We start from the raw sequence: 21,500 nt of genomic DNA, 5'->3' as shown, positions 1-21,500 counted from the left end.
AGGATTCAGTATATTTCATCCAAATAAACCAGCATTATCTGTTTTTTTTGTGAGTTTCCCTTGGCGTTAATGTTCTTTTCTGAAAGAGTGAAGTTGTTTTGTTGGTTTTTTTAAAAAGAAACCAGTAAAATTGGGTGGAATGTATTTGCTGATAGAAAATGATGAAAATAAGGTGTGTGAGAGCTCACATGTACCACTCAGTGAAGTTACTCACAATTTTTCTGACTTGCCTTCATGTGTTTCCAGCCAAGTTACATTTATGAATGCAGCATCTGTCAGTAGTTTTTTGTTGTAACTTTCCCCTCTCTGCGTGTGTTTGCATCAGGAGTCAGAGCATGCAGGAGTCAGGCTGTTCCAATTTTAAGACTGCATCATAAACTTTTAGCACAGTAGAAATATAAATAGGATTCAGTCAATTAGAGTGTCTTCTTATCACAAAAGCATTTAAATTGTAACCAGGAAATACTAGCTCTCTGCACATAAGACATTTTGAATTGCTAGAAAACATTTTAAAACCTTTTCAGATGTAGGTTTTAGGAACAAGTATCTCATGGGGACAGACTCCAGCATTCCCAAATAGTCAAGGCTGACAAAATGAAATATGGGCTATAATTCTGTAATTTTTGCTAAATGCAGAAAAATAACTGGGTGTTTGTTACAGTCTTCAAATACAAATAAAGCCTTATCTGTAGAGCCTTTGCTCTGTTATGCAGCGTTTGTGTTGGCCAATTAGCTAAGGCAGCCATTTATTTCCACTTTCCATTAATTTGCAGATAATGCTGGCTCCCAAAGTTAACGTTGGCACATGATTGTGCACTGGGGAGGTTCAGGCCACCCTCTGCCCTCCCAGCTCCTGGGGTCACTCCTGTCCCGGGAGCTGCTGCAACACTGAGGGCACCCAGGTGCCAGGTGAACCCCCTGTTTCTTCTCCAGTCAGTAAGGAATCTTTCCATGAGTCTCCTTTTGGGAATGCTGCTTCTCACATGGGCCACAGAGAGGAGGAAAAAATGAAGGGAGCGAGTGTGTGTGCCTGGGAGGGGGGCTGTGGTTTTTATTCTGTGCATGTGAGTCCATGGAGTTCTTATTAAATCATGTCTCAATAGAGGCATCAGAAATATTTCCCTTGTAGTTACGTAACCCTTTCTTATGGAAGACTTTCTACTTGCTTGAATTTGTATGGAAAATGAATTTTATTTAACAGCAACTAACTGTCAAGACCATAGTGCTCCCCTGCCAGGTTTGACTCAGCCTTATTCATGCTTAGGCTGGAAATGAACAATCTTAAGAGGTTGCCAAGGTGAGGAAAGTGTCCCTTTCTGTGAGGAAAAGAGGGTGTTTCTCAGCTCTGAGGAGAGTGGGAAATGGAATGGAGGTTATCCAGAGGACAATGACTGTCACCAGGACATCTGGCCACCAGGGATACTGTTTCCACCATTGCTCCCGATGAGCTCTTTGCTTTGTTACCTGCTCCAGGCAGGATTCACAGTGTGAATTCTACCAAGAACAAAGTTCTGGCACTTGGAATCCTTTAAAAGAACAATGTGTCAAACCCAGGTTTTGGAGTGGGAGCCTTGGTTGATATGAGTGAAATTCTGATAGTTCAACATACACAGGGTCCTGTATTGCTGATGCTGCTTCTGGGGGTCTTGGCTCTGCTGTCCCTCCCCTTCATGGAGAGGCACCTGAAGTGGTGATTTCAATGTACATAACCCCTCCAGGCAGCAGAGACAAGACTGATTTGCAGGTGTGAGGGTGTGCATTTCACATTTTGCTTTGCAATGTACTCTGCTGACAGAGTCTGGAAGTGGTTCTGCAGTTGTCCTCTGCCTCATTCTCTGGTACTTGTTCTTCTACTTGTTTTGATTCTGGTACTTATGCTGCTTTGTTGTTCTCTCCCCCCACTTTTCATAGACATGCTGTATTTTTTCAAAACACCAATCTTGACACCTGTGCAGTCCTAGATGTGCTGGTGCTACCCTGGAGGTCAGGTATCTGCCTCCCGTACTTTGGAGCAGCTGTGGATTTCTCATTGCTATGAGCACAATAACAACAAATTTGATTTTAAAACTTTATTTCCTCAGGTTGGAGACATGTTTCTTCCCAGAACCCCATCTGCCACGTGGCTTATATAACTTTCTCTTTTAGAATTGCATATCCAAGACTTAAACAAGAAATTCAAGGTATTTTTGAACTTGAACCTTGCAGTGTTTCTCCAATGCCAGATATAATTTAACTTAACAAATTCCATCATTTTACAAACTTGTTTTTGGCATCCTCTGGACCAGTACCAGATGCTGTTGCTTCTTTTGCAGAGGGGTCTCTGCCTCCCTCCTTTCTTACAGCCACAGAAATGCAGGCCATGGTAAATTAAGGGACTGTGATTATAAGGACTTCTGGAAGTTCCAGTAGTCACCAGCTAAAATGTATCATAAGAGGAGCTGAGCTATGCCAACAAGTGAAGTCCCTGGAAAAGCCTGCCAGCAAAATGGCTTTAATTAAAACCTGAAAGCAACGACTTCATAAAGAAGTAAGCGAAGAGGCGGGTTCTTTGTAAATGATGATCTAAAAAGTGTTCTGGGTTGTGAGACCTTGTTTCAAATGCATTCATTAAATAATATTTGAATCATTTAACAGTTTGAACTCTACTGCACTGCTAATATCTTCGGGGGATTTTTTTTTTTTCAGTAACAAAGATGTCTTTGTTCCTGCTTTATGCTCGGGCTGTGCCTTGGATATTAGTTGGAAACCTGATAGCCCGACATTGCTAGAAGTCTGGAGTACAATGTGAGTCGTCTGCAACCGGATCAAATCAGGCCTTTTGTACTGGTGTGGAGGGGCTGGTGATCCAGGAGCAGGATGGATATGGATGGAGGGAGATGTTTAACCCCTTGTGCCTGTGGAGGGGTTTGCTGTGGCTGCCAGGGGTGCAGGGGAGGGGGCAGCCAGGGGTGCTGCCTGTGCCCATCACTGGGGCACCCCAGAAAATCCTGCTGGAAAAGCAAAATGATTCCTTGTGGGGAGTGGATGAACCCCAGCCCCGTGTGAAGGCCCAGGTGGAGCTGGGACCTCTGGCTGGGGTGTTGGGGCAGCTCCCCACAGCACTGCATCCCCTCTGCTCCCTGCGTGCTGGGGGCTCAGCCCTGCTGTGCTGCTGGCGCAGGTGCTCCTGCTTTTGGGACAGCTCTGCACCATTCCCATGGGCAGAGGCACTTGTTAAAATACTGGACAAATCGGGACTGGGAGCCAAGGTTTGCCAGCGGCTCAGAAGTGAGTCATTCTGTAAAATCTGGTAGTAACATGGTGAATAATAAGTACAGGAGTATCTTTATTTGTCTGGTGGCTTTGTGTTCTGGGCACCATATCCCCAGGTGTTCCTCTCGCTCGCAGGACCTGCAGATCCTCTTCAGCAGAGACCAGAAGGTTGGGACCCTCGTGCAGGGAGCACCAGGAGCGAAGACCCAAGGGCTGGTGGTGGGCACATCCCAGCAATGTTCAGCAGGCATTAGATGGCAGTGACAAGTGGGGGATGCCCAGACATGTGGCCCCATGAGGAGGCTCTCCCGGAAAGGTCAGTCTGGTCCACGCTGGGTGAGTTCCTGTGATACAGCAGCATCTAAAACTGCACCCAACAGCCCCCGCTGCTCCCACAGCACAGGCCTGCTCTGCCTGGGCAGGAGGACACTGTCTTGCATGTGGTGGAAAGGAAGGACTTGTAAACACAGTGTGTCACAGGATTCTAGGATGTAAAAAGGAAGCAGAAAGGTGAACACTTGTGAAGTTAATGCTTGGGGAAAATGAAGTCATCAGGACTGTACACACCAGCCTCAGGTTCCCTCCCTTCACAGCAGTTCAATTTATAAGCTGCTGAAAAATGAATTTACTTTAGTGGCTTGCTGACATTGCCCACAGTGAGCTAGACATCCCAGGTGCTCCAAGATCATTCCTGCTCCACCAAGCTTACAGAATTCCCACCTGGTTCAAGTTTAAGAAAACAGCAGAATGAAGTCAATCATACAGACTTCATCATAAAATACTGAGGAGAGTTAAATATCCATTACCCATATAGAGATGTACCATTTTTTGTTTCATGGGGTTATTTATGAAAAACTTTTACTGTTCCTGCAGTCAAACTAATTATTTTGTGCTGTATATATGATCTAATTTACTTTTTCTTCCTCCAATCAAATGTCTAACTCTATTTTGTCTGCATGTTAGAGATGGGAATTTGGGGGGTGGGGGGGGAAGAGGGAAATGCCCCAGAAGTATCTATTGTAGTACAACCCTCAGAGATGAGTAAATGTGCTTTAGCATTTCCTAGCATTTTTACTAACTGTACAATCTCAATGTTGTATTATTTCAGCACTATCTGGCTGATCTAAATTGAAAAAATGTGTTCAACATGTACACCTAAGTGTCCCACATGCTGGAGAGGTTTTCACCTAACTGACATAAATGGGACCAAATACACTTAATTGAGGTAAAAAAGCTGTTTGCAGCAAAGGAAGAACCTGGCAATGTTGTGAGAAGCTCATGATTCATACTGAGATACATAAAAAATCAAACAGGGAAAATACACAGCTTAAGGTTGTACAGATGTAAAGAAACTAAAGCAGGCAACCAACCTTGCAGAAGAAACAAACAGGAAAATCCTTGAGAAGGGCTGAGTTCTGAAATTGTTGCCAATTCTGCGGGAAATGACTGGAACAGTTTTTAGTCCTTAACTCTTATTATTCAGTTATGCATTTTTAAAAAAAATGGGAAGCAATTAAGTGTCTGAAGGAATTTGATTCAAACTTTCCAGAAAACAACAGTGTTGGCAAAAGTAATCATGAAATATTTACATTGGTAAAGCAAACTTTCCAGAAACCGAGTGCAAATCAGGTTTTGCATATGAAATTATCTTTAATCTCAATTACAAAATAGTCACCTCCAGACAGTCAACCAAGGAAGGACAAGAACAAAATGTTGGGTCCCCAGACATCTTTATGTGCCACCTCCAGCATGATTCCCAGTGCCACTCAGCTGGGGAGGCCAGTGGTGTGACTGTCCCCAGGGCAGACCCCTGGGAGCCCCACTATCCCTGGGTGGCACAGCCCATGGCATGTGGGGCTCAGGGTTCTGTGGCCTGGCCAGAAAAGGGCACTCCTGTACCCAAAACTCCTTACTGTTCTGGGGAAGGAAAGCAAATGCATGCAGATGAACAGCATCTCCTCTGGGCAGAGGAACACCTTCCTGACCAACCTGCTCTGCTGTCCTGCTCACCCAACAACTTCACCTCTTTGCCTTCAGAGCTGGTCCAGTCACCGTGTTGGCTGTGGTTGTGAGCAGGAGGAGATGTGACTGTTTCCCTAACTGGTCCAGGCAGAAATGTTGAAAACCATCCTGATAACATCAGCCCACCAGACATGGAGACCTGTTCTTCAAAACATTCCAATTCCTTTCACTGATTATCCCTGCTAGGAGCAGAAATCGCTGCCAATAAAAACACACCAGCTTTTTGCAAGTGACTGTTGGGAGCCCCTTCCTCAAAGACAGGACTCATCACTTTGGCTGGTAGGTGACATATAGCAGCAACCAAATTCTTTTTTGTATTGTTCCAGATGGCTGCACTACCAGAGACTGTAGAGGTTATTTAGTAGCTAAAATTTATATACCTGATGCCTGACATATTAATGGAACAGCATCTTTATAGAGCTGGTGATATAAACACCACAGAAAAGTAAGATATGGTTTTGCTCGATGGAAGGGTTTAAAAATCTCCCTGGTAATGGCTAACTGGGCTCAAGTTTTTCTAGCATATGGGCTTGTTTTATACAGTTTATGTGGTGGTTTCTTCGTTAGATTCTCGGTGGTAATGAGCTCACACAGTTGATTGCTGCAGGGAGAAAAAACTCATTCTGAATAGGTTTGCTGAATAATTATGAACTGAGCTGAACTCTTACATTTGCTTACTAATTGTACGGTTCGTGATGTTTTATGTATGATGCATTCATTTTGGTAAAAAGGAATTTTTTTTTTTTTTTTTTTTTGCTGAGCAGCAACTTTTCTCTGTGCAAGTTAAACCAGCACAGTGGAAAGAGCTGAATTCAAGGCTGATGAATTGATGTTGTTTGAATTATTTAAAAAAAACCAACACAACAACAACAACAAAAACACAACAAACCCATCAGCCCCACCATTTGGTTTTCAGAACTTGCAATATGAAACCCAAAATTGTGCTATTGTCTTGAGAGTTGAAATAGATGAATTCCCTCAACTTTGAATTTGGCAAGAGCAATTACTATTGTTAATTTAGAAAATAATCCCCTGCAGCTACAACTATTTAAATAATGCCTTTCCCTGCTTCCCCCAAGATGACCAAAACCCAGAGATTGAAAGTAAAAATATGTTTTGTAAAATATACTTTTCATTACTCAGTACAATTTGAGAAAAGCATCCTCCTACTTGGCTGGGCAACTGGGACCCTTTGTGTCCATGGTGCTCCCAGAGGTGCTGGTCACAGCCCAGGGCCACCCTCAACTGGAGCTCCCCGGCCAGGGCAGATTGGCAGCCCCAGGCACATGCAGCCCAGGACAAGTCTCTGAGTTAGAAGCAGGGCTGAGCTGCCTTCCAGTGTTTAACAGATAGTGAATGTTTTGCCACAAGCCTGTACGAGGCTGCAGATAGCAAAGAACCTTACCACTTCTATCAACTCGCTGTTTTTACTGTCAAAACATTTAGGCTGATATGATTTCCATATTTGCCATTGGGCAGTCACGCTGCTCCCAGCCGGACTGCATCCATGCAGGGCTGCTGGGGGGTTGCTGGGCTGAAACTCTCAGTCTTAAAATGCACTCTGGGAAGATGCTGCTGCCCGGGGCAGCAGTGCAGGAGCAGAAAAGCTCCTGGGGAAGCAGTTGGGAAGGAGTGAGCTGTTGGCTTCTGCCTGCAGGGCACAGCACCAAGCCTTGCTACTGGCCCTGACAGGGATGCTGGCAGCTCCTGCAGGTGGGCACAGACCCAAGAGAGGGAGGGAGGAGGATTAATGCTTGCCCAGAAGCATTTGAGGTGGTCAGCCCATGGACCCAAGAAAGTCCTCATCTCTAATTGTATCATTCTGCTCTTTCAGAGAAGCCATGCTTCCTCCACTTGAGGAACAAACCAATTCTGAGTATTCCAGGAAATGCAGGATAAATCATCTTAGTAAAAATCTCTTTCCTGAAGCACTTGGTCTCTCCCATGGAAGCCAATGTCACAGGAGGTATCAGCGAGAGGCATGACAACCTGGTTGTAAGATTTGCAATTTCAGACAGGCCTGAGGTCCCTTTACATCAGCAAAAGTAATTCTTCACAGTGGAAATCTAGCTGCCTTACTAGAGCAAGTAACTGTCTTCACACTTGTGATACAACCTTCATTGTGTCTGTGGTGCACAGAGAACAGGCAGTTTCCCCAGAGAAGTAACTGCATCTAAACACGATGATGAAGCTATGATAAAAAAGGGTCAACTACACATGAAACTCACCATGATTACAACAGTAAGTATTATCTCTGATAATACTCCTGACAGAGATATTGTCCAACTGGCATGTAGCATCTTACATGGAAAGTATCTCTTTCTGCCACTCTAGGGTGGACGCACCAGCAAGCAATGGTGCTGGCTGAGGTGAAGTGGTGTCACTGCTCCGGGGTGGATGCTTTGCTCACCCATCTGTCCCAGCAAGGGCTGATCATGTTCCTTGCCCACATTAAAGACTTACCAGCCAGAGCCTCAGCCCTATTGTGCAATTCTGTACGGGCAGGACTGGCATTAAAACACCAATATTGTTTTGGTTTACAATGCTCTTACTTGTTCTGTTGCCCTTGCTGTTTTGATTGGCACTCTTAAAATTAATCCAGCTTTTTTTGTTTTCCTTCCCGTTTTTAAATTGGATGCTGTTTTGGCCGGAAAAATACTGGATAGTAAGGGCAAGGAGTCTCGTATGTTTCAGGAACCAGTTTCTCTGCTGGGACAGGATCTGGCTCGCAAGCAAGTCAGCAGAAGATGTTTGGGTGTGGCCGGAGCGCTTCTGGGGCAGCTGGGACCGGCCACGGGCTGCCAAGCCATCAGGACATCCCTGTCGGGTGGCTCTGGAGCGAGCGGAGCTGAACCCGACGCCAGAGCAGGGACCCTCCCGAGCTGCGCCCAGCCCTGGCTTATGTGTGGTCAGCGGTGTTAATCGCTGCCCAGCCCCGAGGGAACGCGCCCACCCCGGCGCTCCGAGCTGTTCTGCACCCGCTGAGGCGGCGGGAGGGGACAGGGGACCCTGCGACAGCCGCCTGCAGCGAAGGGCGGGCCGGGCGCCGACGGGGCGGCACGGCGGGGCGATATCTGCCACACCGAGACCGCCGGGAAGAACCGGGAACGGTCACGACGGAGGGAAGTGGCGATGCCCTGAGACGGCACCGGGAAGCCGGTCCCGGTGCATGGGCCGAGCCCGCCGCCCTCACTGTGGACCCAGTCCCGTCGTTTCGCGGGAGAGGCGCGTCCCGCCGGCCGCGCTGCTCGCCCCGCCGGCCGCGCTGCTCGCCCCGCCGGCCGCGCTGCTCGCCCCGCCGGCCGCGCTGCTCGCCCCGCCGGCCGCGCTGCTCGCCCCGCCGGCCGCGCAGCTCGCCCCGCCGCTCCTGTGCCGCCGTCGGGGCGGGCGCCAGGGGGCGCTGTGCCCGTTCGGAAGAGCCGGCGCCGACGGCGCGCACGCAGGCGCAAAGGGGGCGGGGGGGGGCGAGCCGCGGCGGGGCTGGGCCCGGCGAGCCGCGGTGCCCGCGGCTGGCCCTGCCCCGGGGTCTCGGCGGGGCTGCGGCGCGGGCGGGCTGCCATCGGTCCGGACCGCTGCGGGTGCAGGGACGGCGGTTCCTTCCCCCCGTGGCCGCCGTTCCCGTAGGGAACGAGCGAGACTTTCCCTCTATCCCTTTGTGCGGCTGTCGGGCCGCCCGTACTTCATGTTCTGCCCCGGTGCCGTCCCCGGGCCCGCCGCCCCCCCTTGTCACTTTGCTAAGTAATAATTTCCATGTCCAATTCCATTTCTTCTCTAGTTCTGAAATCTCCAAGCCATCAGGAAGGAGGATAGTTCACATGAAAACTAATTACACAAAATCAATATTTAATCACAGTGCAGCATCCTGATCCTGCAGAAAAAAATCCCTTTAAAACTCTCCTGCCATATACAAATACTTCTCGGCCGCTTATTTATAGATCTCATTTTTTTTTTTGGTGGGAGTAATTTTCATTTTTATTTTTTTAAACTATCGACATGTGCGAGCCGTGAACACCTGAATTCCCTTACCCTGCCGGCTGCTTTCAGCCCCGCGGCGCTGATGGATGTTTCTGCCTCGGGGAGGCCAGGACCTGACAGCCCCGCTAACTCCGGGCGCCCCGCGGGGCTCCGGCTGCCGCCCGGACGGGCCCGCCAGGACGCGCCGCTCGGGACGGGCGCGGGGTTCGCGGTCGGGTCTGCCGGGACGGCGGAACCGGGGACTCGCTCCTCTTCCATCCCGCGACTCTCGGGCGGGTTTCGGCCCCGGGGGCCCGAGCGGGCAGTGCGGGAGGGGCGGGCGAGGAGGATCCCCGGCTTCTCCGCCTGATTCCAGCCCCGGTGCCCCCCGCCCCAGGCCCCCGCCGCCGGCACCTCGGGGCTCAGCGCGGCTCCCCGCGCTCCGGAGCAGCGGCGGCGCCGTCCAGAGGGCCCGGCGCGGGGCGGGCGGGGCCCGCGGAGCGGCGGAGCCACCTTAACGGCGAGCCCCGCCCCGGGCCGCGCGGCGCTCATTGGCGCAGCCCCGATGGCTGAAATTCATCGCTGAAATGCAAAACTTGTTGCTGCTCCGCCAGCGCCGGGTGAGAGCGAGGGAGCGCGCAGGGGAGCGCGGCGCAGCCCTCCCAGCGCCCGCAGGCAGCGCCGGCCCCGCCGCCCGCCCGGCCCGGCCCGGCCCGCCGCCCCGGAGCCCTGCCAGCTGCGGGCAGCGCACGGCGGGCCGGCGATGCGGCGCGCAGGTCCCGGGCGCCGGAGCCTATGAGCGGCGTCGCGCCGCCCCGTCGGCTGTCGGGCAGTGAGCGGCGAGCGGGCGGGTGAGCGCGGGCGGGCGGCCGGAGCCGCGGCGCGGCGGGATGTGAGCGGGGCGGCCGAGGGGGCCGGCGCGGCGGGAGCGGCACGGCGGAGCGGAGCGGTGGAGCGGCCATGCCCTTCTGAGGAGCCGCGCAGGATGTTCGGGTTGGAGCAGTTCGAGCCGCAGAGCAGCAGCCGGAGCGGCGGGCAGGCAGAGCGGGGCTTCGGGCAGCCCGGACTGAGCATGAGCGCGCACTTCAAGGCGCCGGCCTTCCCCGGCGGCGGCCCGGCGGCGGCGGCGGCCGTGGACCCGGCCCTGGGCGCGCTGGGCGACCCGCCCCTCCTGGGCATGAACATGAGTCTGGCCGGGGACGCCTACGGCTTCCCGGGCCGCGGCCCCGGAGAGCTGCACGGCGGCGGCATGCAACCGCCGGTGCACGGCTTCTTCGGCGGGCAGCAGCCGCACGGCGGCCACGGAGGAGCCCACCACCCCCACCAGCACCCCCCGCACTTCGGCGGCAACTTCGGGCCCGACCCCGGCGCCTCCTGCGTTCACGGCGGCCGGCTCCTGGGCTACAGCGGGGCGCTGGGCGGGCAGACGGCGTTCGCCGACGGCTACGAGCACATGGCCGAGAGCCAGGGCGGTGAGGGCTTCGGGCAGCAGCGGCCCGGGAACCTGCCCGACTTCCAGCACCACAGCGCCGGCGGCTCCAACCACGCCGTGCCGGCGCCCTGCCTGCCCCTCGACCAGTCCCCCAACCGCGCCGCCTCCTTCCACGGGCTGCCGGCGGCCGGCTCCTCCGAGCCTCACGGCCTGGAGCAGCGGCGTCTGCCCGCGCAGGGCGGCGTGGACTCGCTGGAATACAATTACCCCGGCGATGGCCCCGCCGGGCACTTCGAGCTGCCCGTCTTCTCCCCGTCGGAGCCCGAGGGGCAGCTGCCACACTACGGTGGCGGGCGGCAGGTACCGGCAGGCGGCAGCTTCGCCGGGGCGCCCGCCCTGCCCCGGGCGCCGGGCATGGCCGTGGCCAAGGCGCACCCGCCGCAGCAGCACGGTGTCTTCTTCGAGCGCTTCGGGGGAGCGCGGAAGATGTCCGCCAGCCTGGAGCCGGGGGCCAGCGCCAGGCACCCACTGATGCAGCAGCAGCAGCCGCCGCAGCCGCCGCAGCAGCCGCCGGGCTTGCTGGCCAGACAGAACTCCTGCCCGCCAGCCATTCCTAGGCAACAGCAAGCAGAAGCCAACGCTCCCAACCCCAACCTGCAGGACAATGGGCCCATAATGCAGAACCAGCATGCACAGTTTGAATACCCTATTCACAGACTGGAGAACAGGAATATGCATCCCTACACCGACCCCATGTTTAATATGCAGCACCCTCCTCCGCAACAGCCACCAAATCAAAGACTGCAGCACTTCGATGCCCCCTACGTGAGCGTCGCCAAGAGGCCACGGTTCGACTTCCCCGGCAACCCCGGTGTCGAGCGCTGCGCCTCCTGGGGCAGCAGCATGCACGGCCCCGCCATGGAGAGCCACCTCTCCCCGACGGGCTACCCGGGCCTGCCGGGCGAGTTCACCCCGCCGGCGCCCGAGGCCTTTGGGGGGCCGCTGCCGCACGGCGGCCCCGAGCACCCGGCGCTGGCCCAGCGCCAGAACGCGGCCCTGGTGATGAAGCAGATGGCCTCGCGCAGCCAGCAGCGCCTGCGGCCGCCCAGCCTGCAGCAGCTGGGGCACCATGGCGAGGTGGGCCCGCCTGGCAGCCTGCCCCCGCCCGCCTTCGAGCGGGAGCCCAGCAGCGGTGCCCGTGGCTTCGACCCTCCGGCGCCGCACCTGGCCCCCGACAGCGCCTGGTTCGCGGGGCCGCCGCCCGGGGAGCTGCTGCCGCGGCGCATGGCGGCCCCGGGGCTGCCGGCCGAGGCGGCCCCCCACGAGCTGGGCCTGCAGCCCGGCGGGGCTGCTGTGCTGTTCCGGCCGGGCGCTGGCGGGCTGGGGCTGCAGGAGCCCCTGCGGATGGCGGGCGAGGGCCCGGCACAGGCCCTGGCCTCACCTGGCGTCCACCCACCCTTTGCACCTACCATGGGTGGCCTCTCGCAGCTGCAGTCCCCGGGCGGTGGGGTGGCCCTGCCCAGCGCACCCGCCGAGCGCCGTGGCCCCGCCGACTTCGCCGCCCAGCCCGGCTTCCCCTTCGCGGCAGCGGCGCGGCAGCCCGCGGCCCACGGGCCTGCGCCTGCCCTCAGCGCCTCGCCGGGCGCCTACCCCCCGCCCCCGCCGGAGTTCCCCCCGCCGCCACCTCCGCGGCCTGCCGCCAGCAAGCTGGGTGCCCTCTCGCTGGGCTCCTTCAGCAAGCCCGCCAGCAAGGACAACGTCTTTGGGCAGAGCTGCCTGGCCGCCCTCTCCACTGCCTGCCAGAACATGATCGCTAGCCTGGGCGCCCCCAACCTTAACGTCACCTTCAACAAGAAGAGCCCGGCTGAGGCCAAGCGCAAGCTCAGCCAGGCCGAGCCTGACCCGCCGCCGCCCGCTGCCCAGGACTACTTCCCAGCAGGGCCACCGGCGGGTGCGGCGGGAGCAGGCAAGGGGTCAGGCCCTGCCCCTCTGCTGCCCGCCGAGAGCAGCCTCTCGCCTGGCTACGCGCTGGAGCCAGCAGCTGGCAGCGAGGGCAAGGCGGGCGGCGGGCGGGGGCGGGGGCGGCGGAAACGGGACAGTGGGCACGTCAGCCCCGGCACCTTCTTCGAAAAGTTCTCTGCCTCGGAGGGCAGCGGGGCTGGCGTCAGCCCAGGGCAGCCGGCGGTGTCTGCGGTGGTGGGGGGCCCGCCAGGGGCCGCGGAACATGGTGCGGGCACCCCCCACGACAAGCCCCTGACCTCACCCTCCTGGGGCAAGGGCAGCGAGCTGTTGCTGGGGGAGCAGCCTGACCTGATGTCCTCCCTGGACAGCGGCATCCAGAGCGTGACCAAGTCGGACAGCAGCTCCCCGCACGTGGACTTTCCCGACGAGGTTAGCACCAGCTATGGCAACGAGGACGAGGTGTCCTCCAGCTCCGACAACGCTGCCTCCAAGCCCACCCGCAGCCCGCTGCTGGGCGGCTCGCCCAAGCTGCCCCGTGGGGAGCACGCACTTCTCAACGGACAGAAGCCCCTGGCCCTCGGCCTCCTCAGTACGTCTACCTCGACCCCCGACAGCTATGGGCTCAGCACCACGGCGGGCACCCACCCTGGCACGCCGAGCATGGAGCAGGTGCGGACCCCCACCAGCACCTCTGCCCAGGATGAGATCCACCCCTTAGAGATCCTGCAGGCACAGATCCAGCTCCAGCGGCAGCAGTTCAGCATCTCGGAAGACCAGCCCTTGGGGCTGAAGAGCAAGAAGGGGGAGTGCACAGGGCAGAATGGGGACAGTGAGCTGGGCAGCTGCTGCTCAGAGGGTGTCAAGGGTGCCATGAGCACCATTGACCTGGACTCCCTGATGGCGGAGCACAACTCTACCTGGTACCTGCCTGGCGAGAAGGCCCTGATGGATGGACAGGAGGAGGACAAGCCCATGGTGCCCTGGGAGAAGCCCAAGCCCCCGAACCCCAGCAAAGAAGGTATTGGTTGTCCCATGTGGGTGCTGGCCCATAGTTGGGTGGGGAATGTTGGGATGCTTAGGAAAGGGGAAGTGGTGAGGCTGTGGTCCTGGGATACTGGGCACACACTGGTCCCAGACCTGCCCCATCCCTGGTGGTGACCTTGGTGGGTGCTGGGGGCCTTCCTGCACTGGGCTGGAGCTGTGGGATGCCAGGTGGCTGCTGGGGTTGCGCAGAGACGAGCTGCCTGCTGCCTGGCCAGCCCTGGGTGACAGCAGCCCTGCCGTGGTGGCTGCTGCCGGCCCTGTCCCCCTCACACGGCCTGGGGAGCAGCCCCTGAGCGCCGCGCTGGCCCGGGGGTGCAGAGCAGCGGGGCTCCCGGCAGAGCCCCAGCCCTGCTGCTGGGCCTGGGGTACTGCAGAGGGGGATTGCAACGTAGGGTGCCATAGAGGGGGCTCCCGCAGAGCCCCCCTGGGTCTGGGGTGCCACAGAGTGGGCTCCTGCAGAGCCCCGTGCCTGGCACGTCTTCCAGCCGTTTCCACCAAACTGTTACAAAGATTCTTCTGAACCCTGGGAACGAGCATGTGTTAGTGGTGCTGTCCCTCCGTGTCCAGGTATTTTGCTGCTTGCACGAGGAGCCTGTTAGCGGTGCCACACTGAGCTGAAAGGCTCTTGACATGTTGGGTTTTGTTTCTTTTCTTTAATAGGCAATTTAAAATGAGGCTCCGGGTCTGCTGGTATAAAACCTGCTTAGTTGACAGATGTTTAATTCTGACATTAGTTGTAATTTTTGATCCTTCCCTGTGTCCAGAGGGCATAGTAATTCCCCAAGCTCAGGAAAGAAAAAATAAATAAATGGAAAGCCCTCTATTATAAAAGCTGTTTAAGATAAGGATGATTATAGATTCAATTGGTTTCTATTTTATCGTATCAACACCATATTTTGCAAACTGCCTGACCATGTGTGTGGATGTTACAATAGATGCATGTGCACGTACCTGCTGTAGGAATGCACCCAGGCAATTTTTTGATGTGCTATAAGTACACGTGCATAATTTACACAGTGTAAACTCATTATTTGTGTCTAGGAAAGTTAATGTTTTGGTACCGCTAGCGTAGTTCGAATTTGTTTTCATTACATCTGGTGGTACAGACTGACTTTTTACAGTCCTCTGCTTTTAGTAATTTCTCTAAGAGAGGTGTTGGGAAAATCAAAAGGGCGGTGGTTTGAAAACTGGACCATTTCCTACCCCCAGTTCTGGTTGGCTTTCCAGCTTTGGCTTTCTGAAGCGTGAATCCTAGCCCCCACGGTTTGTCTCTTTGTTCATGTTTAATGCCCAGCGCAGGGGACTCTCATTTCAAGCGGGAGTGTTTAGCATGCACAGCAGACTCTAGGAAGCCCATCAGCATTCTCCATGCTTCACCCAGGCAAGGACATAAATTGGTTTGTTTGGGGCCCTTCTTTTCCATTTTTAAATGGAGTTGCACACAGCATCCTTCCTGGCCCCTTCTCTTTTATTGTTTCTTGTACACAACATCTAGATCTGACTGGATCAATAGCTAGTTAGCACAAATCACAGTTCCTGTCACTTCTACCTTGGCAGACTCGAACACATATATACGTTCTCTCACAACACACACACATGCACCCCCCGTTATGTGTGTGCACTCTCACATGCACACGGATACGCAGATCTACACACCCCGCTGTATTTAGAAATAGCTTTTAAAATAGTAGCTTTTTTGGTAGATCTTCATTTCGTGGATTAAAAAAAAAATCCTGAGCAGTGACTTAATTGTGAACATTTATTAAAAGCATAATTTGGCTTAAAATACGTATATTTTGCATATATATGTGTCACATGGAGCGATGCTTTCTTTAACATCTTTAACAGCACTCCTACGTTCACTTTGATCACCACTATTCTTAGTAACATCTATGAAATAAGTAATTGCTTTCTGGTCGCAATAACCACAATGTTGCTGTTAAAACAGTTCATCACTTGGAAGGAAAACCATCTAATCAGTGTTCCTGTATAAGGATATGTTTTAGTATTTCAGAGGCTTAACAAGAAATAGCAAACCAGTTTTTCAACAATGCAGAGAGGCACTCGTTTTGTTTCACACTTTAGTCACTTGAAGAATTTGAATGGGCTGGTTCTTAGCTTGGGGAAATTTACTCTTAACTGTTGTTGGAAGTGATAAAGATACAATAGGTGAGACAAAACTGGCTGTACTCCTCGGTTAGCCGAAATAATTTAACTTTACGTTGCCTGAGCGTTTGAAACTGTTTAAGAAAAGGCTTTATTTATCCGGTGACTCTGAGTTTGAACCTTTCTAGTCGAGGGGATTTGCACCCGCGGTGTTTGCTGCCGCAGTTCCCGGGGTGCAGCCGGGTGGACGCGGGCTGCAGGCAGCGCTTCCAAGCGCGTAACCCCGCGCTGGGAGCGCTCGCTGTGCCGGGGCGTGTGCGGTATTCTTAAAAGTGAGATTAGCCGCAAATTCCCTCCCCGGCACAGAGGCGGTGGGCTCTTCATTACACCTGCCGTTACTGGAGGAAGCGTTGATTTATTCCTACTGTGGCACCGGCTGATCCGCGCGGGCGCTCCGCGGGTGCGGGGCTGGGTCCCCCGGCGGGTGCGGGGCCCGGGGCGCTCCTGCCGCCGCGCCGGGGCAGCTCGGGAACCGAGGGGCTCCCCGGAACACGGCAGGCTCGGGAACTTCTCAAATACTCATTTAATGACCTGATTACTGGGGAGCAACTTGTTGGAGTTGTTTTAGTGGCTGGTCAGATTCCTTACAGTGTGTCTCTCCTCATCATGGCATTATCATGAGCGAGTTGCTAGTACCCTGCAGCCATGTGAGCTGTGAGTTTACAGGCAGGTGGGAGCAGGTATGTCACTGCAGACACCTGTGCCATGTACACACTTACATCCTTTTGTGAGAACCTCTGTGACTTCCCTGTGTGTGTTCATGTTTTGTCTCTGAATCTAGAATAATTAATGCTCTTTGCTAAAATGCGATTTTCCATAAGGAGTTTTCTCTGATACATCATTTTTTGCACTAACCTGTTTTATGTTAAGTGGCTGGTAGCTTGATTTTTATTATTTTTTTTTTACCCAATTGCTTTCTGGAATTTCACATTTTCCTCTGCTGTGCAGCTAGAGTTGGGATGTGTAATAATCCTGAGTCTAAAGAGGTTGTGTTGGCTTCCACCACCGCAGCTCCACCTAACAAAGAATAACCAGATCAAATTCACTGAAAAACCCAGGCCAGTTTAATGGGGTTTTGCTTTGCCTGAACTAGTACAATTTCCCCTTTAGTGAGATGTTGATTAGTATTCTCTAGAAACTCAGTAATTAAGTACCGGTGGGGTTGTGGGTTTTTTTAGCTTTTAATTGAAATTTTGAAGGTCCCATACTGCAGATGTCAGGTGAAGATGTCAATATGTAACCTAGAACCATGCAGGTGTTGATTGGGAAAAATGAGAATATATTGAGTTGCTCGGTGGCCGTTGGGCTTATCCATCTGAGCTGGTGGGCACGTGCAGTGCAGCTCGACTGCTTCTCATCTTTGAGTTTTCGTTACTATTTCACCCTGGCACTGAACCTATAATTTGAATGAGCCAGCAGACGAAAACTCTTGGTGAAGCAGTATGTGAGGTCTGTGAGTTACTACCAAAATACATTCACAAAGGTCGGGTTTGGTCCAGCTACGAAGAGCCTTTGTTTTCGTTCTCTTCTAGTGTGTTCTGCTGCCTGCTTTTATTTTAGATACTGCTAAGTTATTTTAGAGGCTTTACCAAGGGACTAGGTTTGTTTACTGAGGCCAAGTTTGTCAGACCTCTTGTGAGGTATTTCACACACTTAATGTCATTGAGAGCAAGATGTGATTTGGAACGGGTGTGCAGTGTGCTGAGGGCTGTTGGAAAGCAGTTCACTGACGAAGCTCAGCGCACTTCGCTGCCGTGGTCTGTGATTCCTGATGCTGCTTTGTTTGCTTGAAAGGGCTGTTGAAACTTACACATGGCATTTTAACAGTTAGTGAAAAAAATGCTATTGCCTTCACTAAGAAATTACGTGAGATACTGCACAGATATGAAACACACATCTTTAATAAATTATCTGGATTAGCATGCAGATTTCTGAGGAAAGAATACTCCCGTTGCCTTGTCATAGGAGAGAGTTCCCTGTGCATTAGATTTGGATTTAATATGATCTTTTAAACTCTTCTGACCTGTTAAAAAGAAAATAAAAATTGAGAGGTTGCTCCTGCTTGGCCTGGCTTCATGTGAGTGACAGTGACACTCTATTGTGCACTTTGACTGTCATTTTTTATATTTTCTACTAGAAAATAGTCCTATTTCGAAGCATTTTCCTTTGTTTTATAAACATTCTGCAGCAGTGTGTTTGTAGACCTTCATGGTAAACATTAGAGAAGGCAAGGAGCAAGGTTTGCAATAGTATTTGCTGTTGCTGCTGTAATGCACTAAGATATCTAATACAGAAATTGTATTAATTTATTGGCATTTCAGTAGCTGCCAGAGCTGCTCTGCCTGCCTTTACATCCATCCATCTCACTGTCTGTCTATTCATGTTCAGTCTTTAGATCTACCTGTTCTGCTCATTCTAGTGGGCAGTCTAGCCATATTTGAATTAATGCAGATCACAAATTTGGTTTGCAACATGGTGCTTTCTTTTACCAAAGTCTGCTACTTCATAATGGCATGTTTAGTTGTGAGGTTAGTTTTACCTGGGGTGTTTTGTACATGCTTAGTGTGAGAGTGTGCAGGAGACAGAGTTTGAGGGATGCATTTTTTTTAAATTTGTGTGTGAATGTGATTTTCATATATGATATAAAAGGAAATTAATTTGACTTTATATTTATATATGAGTTTACAAGACAGTATAGATTTATTCTGATCTGTGAGGTGTTATACAATGTCTGCTTTTAATTTTTAGTGTGCAATACTTGTTTTTTACCTCGTGGAATGCTCTGCCGTAAAACTGCAAATGTTTTTTTTTGCTAAAAAACATTAAGCAGCAATGCCTATAGATCCGGTTTGTTGCTTGTGTAGAGCAAAGTATAAGGCATTAAACATAAGTGTAACCTGAAAGTACATAGGCTGCTTTTAATTGTAATAGCTGACTCTCAGCTTCTGCAATATTCTGGTACAGCAAAATGTCTTTATGTGGCCATATAAAATTTTAGGACTAGACAAATTACTGTACATTTTTAGTCTGTGATTTCTTGTGTATTTCTATTAAATACAAGTGTGAGTGGAGTATCTGCAGAAAGTGTCAAACCAGCTCTAAAATGAATCTTCTGCTGGCCTAACGTGCTTTTTTAATGCTGAATTTTATGAAATATCATCAAAAAGTTGTAATTACCTAAGTCCTAGAGCACACTGAGAATATCCAAAGAGACCAGTCAAACTGTGGTTAGTGGGATCTTTCCTGGTTTGTCCCAGCATAGAATAGATGGTCCTTAACGTCACTGGGGCTGGAGCGCGTCGTGTGCCGAGGCGCGGATCCCGCCCGGCTGCTCCTTGGCCCCCCAGGAGAACAACTTGGGCACCCGTCAGTACGTGCTCAGAGTTTGGGGACATTTTTAAGATTTATGTGGGGTTTTTAATAATTATTTTTATTTTTATTTTTTATTTCTTGCTTCAAGTATTTAAGGGGCGTTTTTAAAAGGGAGAGCTGTTGACGGGGTGTATTTAGCGTGAGGCTTGTGCACTTTCAGCATCAGTTCTTGGGGCGGGGGACACAGGGCAGGAAACACTATGGAAATTACAGAGGTGAAGCTGTGGAGTCCCCCAGGAAAATCAAGGTCTGCTCTGGCTTTCCTGATATTGGTTATATTTCTCAACTTTTAAAATGTCAATCTGAATTTTTGCTATTCTGTAGATAGACCTAGTTTGCAGATACTTATAACGTGACCAGCTTATGTAAAAATGCTGATATTCTGTGTCGTCAGCTGCTGTTCCTTTGCAGAACACTTTTGTGTTGGTGCACTCAAAATGTTATGAATTATTAGTGACCTTTTTTAATGCAAAGATTTTTTAAAACAAATTTAAATATATTTTATGTATTACGTGCCAGTGCTCCAAAGTCAAATACCTTTTAAATTGAAAGCTGAGAATTGAACAGCTGGAGGTCTAATCCATTAATTTTTACAAGCTGACTTTCTTAATACTTCAAAGAGAACATCTTAGATGATATTACGTTGCTGCTTCCCTGCTCAGCACCCTTCTTCTCATCTCCCCCCAGTGCCCTCTCCTCTAAGTCTTCCTGTTCTGCTCATCTCCTGGCAAACAGCAAAGGCAGTTTATACAGGGAATAATGCATTTTCCTTAGTTGATCTAGTAAGTTGTAAGACTTTATGACCTAGAAATGTACTCTCTCTCTTAGTGTTGCACTTTTTATCTACATAATGATGCAAAAAAATACCATAGTTCCCCCGTTCTGGAGTTACGTTTTGTGGCAGTCTGAGAATTATCATGGGAGTATTTGTGTTCTGGGCTTGTACCCTTCTGAAACACCTGCCCCAAGCCCAGAGTGCATCCCTCTCCCATAGGATTGGGTCTGATCCATGTGGGGCATGTTTAAATAAAGTTTTTCCAGGTTCTGTCTTGTCCCCATTAGACAGTAACTGCTCTATCACACCTCAGGATTTCACTGCCCAAGATGCACGTACCCATCAGTCACGGGAAGCTCCTGAGGATGAGCTGTTTCTCATCTGCAAGCTTCACTTCTGCTGGGAGCCTTCAGTTGTGCAACTTCTGTCTGTTTGTTTTCAGTTGCAGGAAATCTATTTGTGTCTGTTTAGGATTTTAACACAAAAATGCAGTGCATGACACTGCCTGTCTGAGTTTTTATTAGCTTTTAAGATTTGTCTAAAGAAGCTAATTTTTGTTTGGTAAACTGAAATCTGGTTACATTTAAGTGCTGCTTTGATAGATTTTTAAATGTATTTATTTTTTTAGCATTAAAACAAATACAATGTATCTGAGTTTAAACATAGACAACACAAGTGTCTGGGCCAGGGCCTGCCTGCAGCCCCTCTCCCGTTGCTGGTTGGAGTGAACTTTGGAATATTTTTCTTTTCTTTCCCCTGCTCTGTTTAAAAAATGAGGTGAGGAAACTGAGTTGTTACCTCTTTTTTTTTTTTTTTTTTTTCCTTGTAATTCTCTTGCCTTCAGTTCTGACTGCTGGGCCTTTAGGACTTGGTACTCCTGATGACAGGAAAGCCTGTAATCTGTTAGTAGTTGGGAGAAGGCTTGTTGTTGTTGTTGTTGTTAAAATATATGTTTTCAGAGTTAAGTCTGCTTTTAATTAATTTTGTGAATTAGTATTCACAAAATATTAGAAAGCATTTGTATTGCTAATAGAAAGATCATCCTGAGGCTGAGGAAGCACAGTTAATTGAAAAAGCAGCCATTTGTAAAGTGAAGAAAATTTTAAAACATTTCATACCCTAATTAAGAATACACTCCTGATTTAAAATTGAAAATATTAATTCACTGTGTGAAGCAAATACACCAAAAAGCCCTGGAAACAGTTATATCCTTCCTTCCTCTTCTTAATCCTCTCCAAAAATGCCGTTTAAGAAGAAAGGCATGACTTTTTTTTTTTTTTTTAATGTAGCCTGAAACCATTTTGCTAGAAAGATGTAAATTGATCTATTAACATAGGAAATGAAGGCTGGACTGGGGTTATTATTGGGTCAGAATTTTAGGATCTCTTTCCTAGAAAAATCTATACATTCTTTCTTTGGGAGGGGGTGGGCAGATGCTCCCCTGTAGTGAGATGCTGAAGCCTTTGGGTGGTGGGTGGTCGAGCGGCGGGAGGCAGAGGAGCTGGGGCTGAGACCGAGGTG

At 51.2% G+C, this 21,500-nt stretch overlaps 1 protein-coding gene and 1 long non-coding RNA gene across 2 annotated transcripts in view; one reads left to right on the top strand and one right to left on the bottom strand.

Moving 5' to 3' along the window:
* Positions 1–2,054: 2,054 nt before the first annotated feature.
* LOC127391380 (uncharacterized) lies at positions 2,055–12,219 on the bottom strand. The gene is made up of 2 exons (XR_007891038.1): positions 12,130–12,219; positions 2,055–3,736 (listed from the first exon to the last, which is right to left on the bottom strand). It is a non-coding gene; the product is annotated as an uncharacterized LOC127391380 (long non-coding RNA).
* The window catches only part of MN1 (MN1 proto-oncogene, transcriptional regulator), a 35,812-nt gene continuing 24,160 nt past the window's right edge, over positions 9,849–21,500 (top strand). Inside the window, exon 1 of the mRNA XM_051634074.1 lies at positions 9,849–13,640. Within this exon, the coding sequence (XP_051490034.1) occupies positions 10,214–13,640 (3,427 nt within the window). The 5' untranslated portion in view covers positions 9,849–10,213. The remainder of the gene's footprint in view (positions 13,641–21,500) is intronic.

This window comes from Apus apus, chromosome 16 (genome assembly GCF_020740795.1).
Source record: "Apus apus isolate bApuApu2 chromosome 16, bApuApu2.pri.cur, whole genome shotgun sequence".
NCBI classification, from domain to species: Eukaryota; Metazoa; Chordata; class Aves; order Apodiformes; family Apodidae; genus Apus; species Apus apus.
The sequence above is the reverse complement of the archived record's forward strand: the minus strand, read 5'-3'. Positions and strand labels throughout refer to the sequence as shown.